The sequence below is a fragment of the Aquarana catesbeiana genome, linkage group LG03 (genome assembly GCF_042186555.1).
Source record: "Aquarana catesbeiana isolate 2022-GZ linkage group LG03, ASM4218655v1, whole genome shotgun sequence".
In the NCBI taxonomy this organism is placed as follows: Eukaryota; Metazoa; Chordata; class Amphibia; order Anura; family Ranidae; genus Aquarana; species Aquarana catesbeiana.
Genome location: NC_133326.1, coordinates 22313869 through 22323709, shown reverse-complemented (window position 1 = coordinate 22323709; position 9841 = coordinate 22313869). Strand labels below are relative to the sequence as shown.

Sequence of the window (9841 nt, the reverse complement as noted above, 5' to 3'; positions counted from 1 at the left end):
ATGCAGCATGTTCTATTTTTTTTTCTGGAACGGGAATGCCTTGGAATTGACTGCACAGATGTGAACTATACCATTGGAAACCATATAACCTACTTTCCATGTGTTTTTGATGCAGAAAAATAACGCACTGGACTGCATGTGGTATGAACTGGCCTCAGAGGTTTGATTTTTATTTATTTATTTATTTATTTATTTTGTATTGGATATGTTTTATAGCAGAAAGTAAAAAAATATTGTTTTTTTTTTTTGTTTTTTTTTCAAAATCGACGGTCTTCTTTCATTTATATAACATACCTCCAAATTGTCCCTGATTTCGAGGGACTGTCCCTGATTGGGAACTAAGTCCCGCTGTCCTTCTTTCCTCCTCATTTGTCCCTCATTTTGGTCTGATCTATATAGTTGTATATAAAATCCACTTTTTATCTTTCAAAAAGTGTTTCCCAGTGCTAAACCTTTCATACAAATTCTAAATTGCTGCATTTGTAAATGTTAAAAGCCAACATAAAAAAAAGCCCTTGTGGATTTAATTAACCTTTTTTTTTTTTGGTTATTTCTCCTTTAAGGGGGTGTGGCAGGGGGCGTGTCCTATGCCTACATACGTTTGCTAGTAGGTGTCCCATCTCAAAATGTTGGGAGGTATGATATCATAAAAAAGAAAAAACGCAGAGGTGATCAAATACCACCAAAAGAAAGCTCTATTTGTGTGAAAAAAAAGATGATATGAATTTCGTTTGGGTACAGTGTCGCACCACCGCGCAATTACCAGTTAATGTAGCGCAGTGCCGTATCGCAAAAAATTGCCCGGTCATGAAGAAAGCAAAACCTTCCAGAGCTGAAGTGGTTAAAAGAATTCAGAAAGTGGAAGTAACAAGTAAAAATCTGCAAGTGTTTGATCATACCATTCCAACATAGGGGTGCTGTGATTGGTGAACACAGCCATTGAAAAGTCCTATTCAACAAAAGACAAGTGAGTGAGCCCAAGAAGATCATTGCTGGATTTGTATGTGTCAGTTGTTGATTAGTTATTAATGGTTTCAATAAAATGATAAAAAAAACTTAGGAATGATCACTATGCTCCCCCCTCTCCCAGCTGCTGCAATGGTTGAGTCCAACATTCTCTCTACTCATTAACTCTATGATTGCATAAGCTTGGTAGTTTCCGTAGTGTAGTGGTTATCACGTTCGCCTCACACGCGAAAGGTCCCCGGTTCGATCCCGGGCGGAAACACGCAGGTTTTTTTTTTTGTTTTTAAGAGCTGGAGAATGATCAGAGAGATTTGTTTATGTTTTTATCCAGTTTCACTTATTTCACGTTCCCGGCTTTTTGCTAAGGCTGCATTCACACTTTCGCATAGCAGAAACAATCGTTTTGATCGATTTTGCACGCAATTTCACGTGTTGCACATTGACTTCATGGGCTGCCCTATGTGCGTTTGTCGCCCGAAAAGAAGCTCATGCTCCCTTTTTTGGCCGACAACTGTGGCGTGTTTTTAAAACTTTTGCAGCGTTTCACTGCGAATGTCACACAACGATCGCGGCAGAATAGCATTGCTTTTGGGGTGCCCTTAGCCTTTTTTGCTGCCAGAGCTGTTAAACCACTTAAGGACCAGGCCTGTTTTTCAAACTTGTTGTTTTTTTGCTAGAAAATTACTTAGAACCCCCAAACATTATAATATATATATATATATATATATATATATATATATATATATATATATAATTTTTTTTTCAGACACCCTAGAGAATAAAATGGCGGTCATTGCAATACTTTACACCATATTTGCGCAGCGGTCTTACAAACGCAATTTTTTTCAAACAAATACACTTTTTTTAATTAAAAAATAAGACAACAGTAACCTTAGCCCAATTTTTTATATTGTGAAAGATAATGTTACGCAGAGTAAATTGATACCCAACATGTCACGCTTCAAAAATGGCGCCCGCTCGTGGATTAGCGACAAACTTTGACCCTTAAAAATCTCCATAGGCAACGTTTAAAAATTTCTACAGGTTACCAGTTTTGAGTTACAGAGGAGGTCTAGCGCTATAATTATTGATCTCGCTCTAACGATCGCGGCGATACCTCACGTGTGTGGTTTGAACACCGTTTTCATATGCGGGCGTGACTTACGTATGCGTTCGCTTCTGCGCGCGAGCTCGTCTGGACTTTTATTTTTTATTTTGACACTGTCCTTTTAAAAAAAAAAATTTGGGTCACTTTTATTCTTATTACAAGGAATGCAATTGTCCCTTGTAATAGAAAAAAAGCATGACAGGACCTCTTAAATGTGAGATCTGGGGTCAAAAAGACCTCAGATCTCATATATACACTAAAACGCAATAAAAAAAATAATAAAAAAAGATTGAAATGTCTTGTTTTTTTTTTTTTTGCAAAAAAAAAAAAAACATTTTCCGTTTAAGACCATTGGGTGATGTTTGACGTCGCTTCCGCCATCCAATGGTGTGGAGCCGAGTGGAGGCCATCTTTCCCTCACTCGACATCCAGCCGGTGAAGGGAGAGGACCTGATCATCTCCGCCACTACCGACGGCTCTGGTAAGCGGCGGAGACCACCGAAGCGCAACAGGAGGGGGGGGGGCGGCCCCCTCCCACTCCTGATAAAAGTGATCTTGCTGCGAATCCACCTCTGAGGCCACTTTTATCTGAAAGCGGACTGCCCACTGTTGAAGAGGATACTGGGGGTTATGGCAGCTATCTGCTGCCATAACAACGGTATTCCACTTCAAACAGCCGGCGTACAATGACGGTGGGCGCATGTAGTTAAAACTTTCACAGCGTTTCACTGCAAATGCCACACGACGGTCATGGCAGAATAGCATTGCATTTGGGGTGCCTTTAGCCTTTTTTCACTGCAAGGGCTGTTTAAGCGTTTTTTTTGCACACATGCTTAACCTCTTTACACCGGCGCCTCCCAGCACATTTAAGGGGTTTGGGTTGGTGGGAGGCGGGGCTTAAGACCAGGTGACCATCGTGATTGGCTGTCACGGCGGTCACATGATCCGAAAACTTCGAAAAGCTTTCGGTTAGGTGTGGACAACTGTGACGGGAGCGCGCAGCTCTCCTGGGCAAATCGCCATCACTGTATGTTGGCTGCTTTAAGAGCTCTAGGGGGGCGCGCGCCGCCGCGGCTCGGCGCTGGAGCTGATGCGCGTGGCCTCAAAATTTTTTGCAGGGATTTTATGTGCTTGGGTGTAACTTTATCTCTTTTTTTACTTAAAGTGGATGTAAACCCAAATTTTTTTTTTTTTTTTTTTAATGTCATAATGTAGAATATAAGATTTCCTATCATTTGAGCCCAGTCTTGTCACACAGAGTTAATCCAGCTCTGAGCAATCCTCTTTTATTGTTCAGTGAGATAAATCTTGACAAACTGGGAAAAACTTTGTCAAATCCTCCCCCTTGCTGTGAGTGACAGGTGATTTACATATCTCGTGCTCTAGCCTAAGACATGCATTATTTTTTAATTGCCATCCCCCACTACTTTCTTCAGCAGCTCTGCAAGGATTGGCTGTTCCACACCTCAGCATGATTTGGCATGCTGAAGTCATGTGGTTACTTTCCTGGGTTTTCACTGGATGTTAGAGATCATAGCAGAAGTTCAGTGTAATAAATACACAGGAGAAAATGCATATTGACAAGGGGAGTGTAGAGGTGGGCGGGGAGTCTACTGACATCACGACTCCACCCACCGAGCTCCAGACAACAGACCCGCCCACAGAATCTGCAGTTTTTTGGGTCTAATAACAGACAGAGGGGAGACATTTGACAGGTAAAGATACATGCAGGAGTCATGTATATCCTTATAGATAACCCCTATGGCAGTAGTTTAGACAGGATGACATTGGGTTTACATCTACTTTAACCGCTTAAAGCGGAGCTACGACTAAAAAAAAAAAAAAGTATTAAAAGTCAGCAGCTACAAATACTGCAGCTGCTGACTTTTAATAATCGGACACTTACCTGTCCCAGGGTCCAGCGATGCGGGGGAACGAAGCCCCGCTCGTCTCTGCCTCCTCTCTACGGCGCCGGCATTGTCACTGCGGGCGCCCGGCTGTGGCTAAAAAGAGGGTTTCCGCTCCCCCCTCCAAAAAAAATGACAAGCCAAATGTGGCATGTCAGGGGGTCACCTGCCCTTAAGCGGAAGTTCCATTTTTGGGTGGAACTCCGCTTTAAGGACCAGCCGCCATCATTATAAGTCGGCAGGTTGGCTCTCCTGGGCGAATCGCCATAGGTGTATGTCGGCCGCATTAAGAACGATAGGGGGCACGAGCCCACAGCGCGACGTCGGGGGCCAATGCGCGTGGCCGGCGGCCGCGATGTCCGCCAGCCACCCACGATCGCTCCACAGAGAGCTAGAACGGGGATCTATCAATGTAAGCAGACAGATCCACGTTCTGACAAGGCAGGAGAGACAAAGCTGCTGCTGTACACATGTTGCATATCGCCGCGCATGCTGGAATGAGAGTGATAATTCTAACACAAGACCTCCTCCATAACACTAAACTGATACCTACAGGGGGCTTTTGAAGAGTCGCCTATAGAAAATATAGGGTACTAAGTTTGTCGCCATTTCACGGGCGCACACAAACTTAAGGTTGGGAATATTGGGTATCATTTACTTGGTGCAACCTCTTCTTTTATATTTTATCAAAAATGTGGGTAGTTTACTGCGTTTATTTGCCCTATAATTCACTTTTTTTGCATTCCCTAGACCTTTGCGGTAATAGCGTGTGACATAAAAAATTGGAACTACCACCATTTTATTCTCTAGGGTGCCTGCTTTCAGAAAATATATAATTTTTGGGGTCTTTTGTGTAACCTTCAGTCCGAAAATGATTTTTTTAAACGTGTGCAAAAAATGCAATAACGGCTCTGGCAGCGAAAAGGTTAAACTGCCCGATATTTATTTATTTATTTATTTATTTATTTATTTCTGTGGTTTGCTACCACTTTAGGTGCTTTGGTGTAACTTTTTTTTATTTTTTTTTTTTGTAAACTTTATTTTTTTATTACATTGTGGGACAAAAAGTCCCCATGTGATGCAACTTTTTAGTAACACGTTGCGCTGGCCATAGATGAATCAAACTTCAATCCATCTATGGCCACTTCCGTTTCGACAGAAGCCGGTCTAACGATCAACTTCTGTTGAACGGAAATGTTGGAAAACTTTAGTCAATCAGCGAGTCCCGCTGTCAGAATACAATGGCACAGCGGGGAGGATTTCTCCGTCCATCTCGCTTGTGTGGATGGGGAAATCCGTTCGTTTTTTTTCCGTTCAGCTGATCAAAAAAAATCATTGCATCTACAGGCAGCTTTACTCTGTGCAAAATAATGATAAAAAAAAAAAAAAAAAAAAAAAAAAAGCTTTGCCTTTAATTCTACTTTGAACATTTCCTGCTCTCTTTAAAGTGAAGCGACTTTGGACACATTAAGTCGCACGACAAGTCACAGCCCATTGATTTCAATGGCACCTGTTCCCATCTATACAACTTTGAAAATCAACGACATTGAAAAGGTTCCTGCACTACTTTGATGCAACTTTTGATGAGACTTTGATGAGACTTTGATCCAGAGAGTGTAAAGTTGGGTCAAAGCTGCACTCAAAGTCGCATCAAAGTCGCACTCCAAAGTGGCACTCTAAATCGCGCGACTATAGGGTCGCAATAGTGGAAACGTAGCCTTATGCCGCGTACACACGGTCGGATTTTCCGACAACAAATGTTCGATGTGAGCTTGTTATCGGAAATTCAGACCGTGTGTACGCTCCATCGCACATTTGTTGTCGGAATTTCCCAAAACAAAAATTTGAGAGCTTGTTCTCAAATTTTCCGACAACAAAACTTGTCGGAAATTCCGATCGTGTGTACACAATTCTGACGCACAAAAGTCCACGCATGCTCAGAATCAAGCAGAAGAGCCGCACTGACTATTGAACTTCATTTTTCTCAGCTCGTCACCGCGTTCTTGACGTTCGCAATTTCCGACAACATTTGTGCGACCGTGTGTATGCAAGACAAGTTTGAGCCAACATCCGTCAGAAAAAAATCCACGGTTTTGTTGTCGGAATGTCCGATCGTCTGTACGCGGCATAACATGTTACTTTATCTTTGATGTAAGATTGTAGCATGTAGCATCCTGTAGCATCCTGTAGATGGCGATAGATTACCACCCAGAACACAGCATATTTGTTCCCTTTCTGTTGTAACTCTTTTTGGAAAGTCCTGCTCAGAAGTCCAGTGTCAGTGAACTCCTCCTTATACTGTCACTCCCTACTGCATCAGAGCTCATTCCCTGTCACTGCACCAAGGGGCTCCGATGAGGAAAGGCTGATGAGAGAAGACTCCTAGAAGAAGGACCATTTCAACGGACAAACAAAAAGAGGAGTAAGGAAGGGTCCAAGTCATTTGTAAAGATGCTGTACGTACGAGGAGGATTTGGGGATGAGAAATCCCAGTTAAATGAACTGAACAGCCGCCTGGACCAGTATTTGTCCAGGGTAAGGCAACTAGAGACAGAGAACCATCAGCTGGTGGAAGAAGTCCTCAGTCTTCGCTCGGAGCGAGGGGCAGAGTGGTCAAAGGTCTACCACTCCGAGATGTTCGAACTGAGGAGGAGAGTAGAAGACCTCACCGTACAGAAATGCGAAGCTGAGCTACAGAGAGACAACCTTTTTCAAGAGCTGCAAAAATTACAGGAATTATGGGAACAGGTGAGGAGCATGAGACTCAAGATTGACCAACAGCTGGCTCAACACAAGCACGATCTGCAACAAGCGCAGAACAGTCAAGCCGCCTTGGAAAAGCTGTACGTTCAGTTGCAGCAAGAGTGTCAGATGCTTCAAGGTTCCCATGAAGAGGAAATGATGGCCCTGAGAGATCGGGCTTTCCAGATGCCATTGCAAATTACCATGCAGGAGGTTCTACGACCCAAACTCAGCTTAACCGAGGTCCAGAGCTTCTCGCTGGAGCTGTCCGACTCATGGCAGGATGCTTTCGTCTTCTATCAGAAGAAGATTGAGGAACTAGAGAACATCCTGAGGCGGAGCGAGGAGGACCGGCATGGAGCAGAAGATGAAGTTGTAATACACAGGCTGGAGTTCGAGAAAGTTCGCAAGGAATACGAGGAGCTTCTGGCCCTCAAAACTAGGCTTGAAGATGAACTGCTTAGGATGAAGGCGAAGTACAGGTTGGAGGTGGAGGAATATCAGGTATGTGGAGCAGGATCATAGATTCATATGAAAAAGTTTCAATTTGAAAAACCCAACAGAACTTATAGCCATATGACTATTGTTGTCCAATCTGGTAATGATCTCATGGCCGGCCAGGCCAGGGTTTACTGCTCTGCAGTGTACAGACCTGTTGAGTTGTTATTGTTCTCCTGCAGATAGACTGGTACAAGAGCTGTCCAATTATGTCATATCATGGCTCTGTCCTCCTCTCTAACATTAACCACTTCAGCCCTGGAAGATTTGGCTGCTCAATGACCAGTCCATTTTTTGCGATACGGCACTACGTCGCTTTAACTGACAATTGCGTGGTTGTGTCGACATTGTTCCCAAACAAAATTGACGTTCTTTTTTTCCCACAAATAGAGCTTTCTTTTGGTGGTATTTGATCACCTCTGCGTTATAAACGAAAAAAGAGCGTCAATTTTGAAAAAAACACAATATTCTGTACTTTTTGCTATAATAAATATCCCCAATTTTTTTTTAAAAAAAAAGCAAACTTTTGACACATTTTTGGGACCATTGTCATTTATACAGCGATCAGTGCTATAAAATGCACTGATTACTGTATAAATGTCACTGGCAGGGAAGGGGTTAACACTAGGGGGCGATCAAGGGGTTAACTGTGTTCCCTAGGTGTGTTCTAACTGTAGGGGGGATGGGACTGTCTAGGAGAAGAGAGAGATCACTGTTCATACTTAGTATGAACACACAATCTGTCTCCTCTCCCCTGAAAGAACCGGGATTTGTGTGTTTACACACACAGATCCTGGTTCTCGCTCTGTCAACGCGCCCGCTGGGCACTCGCATTGGCTCCGAGCACACGCTGCGGGCTCGCATGCGCCCCTAGTGACCAAAAGGCGAAGCGACATAAGGTAACGTCATTTCGCCCAGCTGTGCCATTCTGCCGCAGTAAAACTGCGGCGGCTGGTCGGCAAGCAATTAAAGCCCAACTCTGGTAAAAGTACAAAGGGTTAACTGCTCCTTTAGTCTAGGGCAGGGGTCTCCAAACTGTGGCCCGTGGGCCAGATCCGGCCAGCTACGGGTCTGTAAGTAAGGTCAATGGCATAGCCTCAATGTGTACATATTGAGGATTCAGGTCAGTAAAGGCTGTCTATGGGCTCTGCTTTGACCTGATGTAAGGAGAGACTCTGATGTAATGGGGACTCTAATGGGGACCCTGATGAGGACCCTGTTGTAAGGGGGGGACTCTAATGGGGACCCTGATGTAAGGGGGGGACTCTAATGGGGACTTTGATGTAAGGGGGGGGCTCTAATGGGGACCCTGATCTAAGGAAGGCTCTGATAGGGACCCTGATGTATAGAGGGACTCTAATGGGGACCCTGATGTAAGGAAGGCTCTGATAGGGTCCCTGATGTCAGGGGAGACTCTAATGGGAACCCTGATGTAAGGAAGGCTCTTCTAGGGACCCTGATGTAAGGGGGGACTCTAATGAGGATACTGATGTAAGGAAGGCTGTGATAGGGACCCTGATGTATAGAGGAACTCTAATGGGGACCCTGATGTGAGGAAGGCCCTAATAGGGACCCCCCCCCCCCCCCGCCGATGTAAAGGGAGACTCTAATGGGGATCCTGATGTAAGGAAGGCTCTGATAGGGACCCTGATGTAAGGGGGATATCTAATAGGGATCCTGATGGAAGGAAGGCTCTGTTAGGGACCCTAATGTAAGGGGAACTCCAATGTGGATCCTGATGTAAGGAAGGTTCTGATGGGGACCCTGATGTATAGAGGGACTCTAATGGGGACCCTGATGTAAGGAAGGCTCTGATAGGGTCCTTGATGTAAGGGGAGACTCTAATGGGGACCCTGATTAAAGGAAGGCTCTAATAGGGACCCTGATGTAAGGGGGACTCTAATGTGGATCCTGAGGTAAAGGAAGGCTGTGTTAGGGACATTGATGTATAGAGGGACTCTAATGGGGACCCTGATGTGAGGAAAGCTCCGATAGGGTCCCTGATGTAAGGGAAGACTCTAATGGGGACCCTGATTAAAGGAAGGCTCTAATAGGGACCCTGATGTAAGGGGGACTCTAATGTGGATCCTGAGGTAAAGGAAGGCTGTGTTAGGGACATTGATGTATAGAGGGACTCTAATGGGGACCCTGATGTGAGGAAAGCTCCGATAGGGTCCCTGATGTAAGGGAAGACTCTAATGGGAATCCTGCTGTAAGGAAGGCTCTGATAGGGACCCTGATGTAAAGGGGAACTCTAATTGGGTTCCTGATGTAAGGAAGGCTCTGATAGGGACCCTGATGTATGTACTCTGATGGGGTCCCTGATGTAAGCAAGACTCTGATAGGGAGTTTGATGTATAAAACTGATTTTTGTGGCCTGCAAATATTTATAAAATATACTATTCGGCCCTTGTACTGAAAAATTTTGAGAACCTCGGTCTGGGAGATGGTAAAAACATTTTTACTACCTGACCCTCCACTCCCCTAGCAGACTGCACTCCCCAAGCTATGGACCCTGCATCAGTTTTGATGATGTCACGGGCACATGTCCACAGTATGGAGAAGCCTGCGTCTGTGTAGGACCGTGTGAGTAAAATCCCCCAAACATAGCTCCCAACTG

The 9841-nt window shown here is 44.4% G+C and overlaps 1 protein-coding gene and 1 non-coding gene across 2 annotated transcripts in view; both read left to right on the top strand.

Annotated features, from left to right (window-relative positions):
- The first annotated feature begins 1155 nt into the window (after positions 1-1155).
- On the top strand, positions 1156-1228 carry TRNAV-CAC (transfer RNA valine (anticodon CAC)). The gene has a single exon. It is a non-coding gene; the product is annotated as a tRNA-Val (tRNA).
- Positions 1229-6302: 5074 nt separating this feature from the next.
- SYNM (synemin) overlaps positions 6303-9841 on the top strand; it is a 70760-nt gene continuing 67221 nt past the window's right edge. Inside the window, exon 1 of the mRNA XM_073618390.1 lies at positions 6303-7227. Within this exon, the coding sequence (XP_073474491.1) occupies positions 6433-7227 (795 nt within the window). The 5' untranslated portion in view covers positions 6303-6432. The remainder of the gene's footprint in view (positions 7228-9841) is intronic.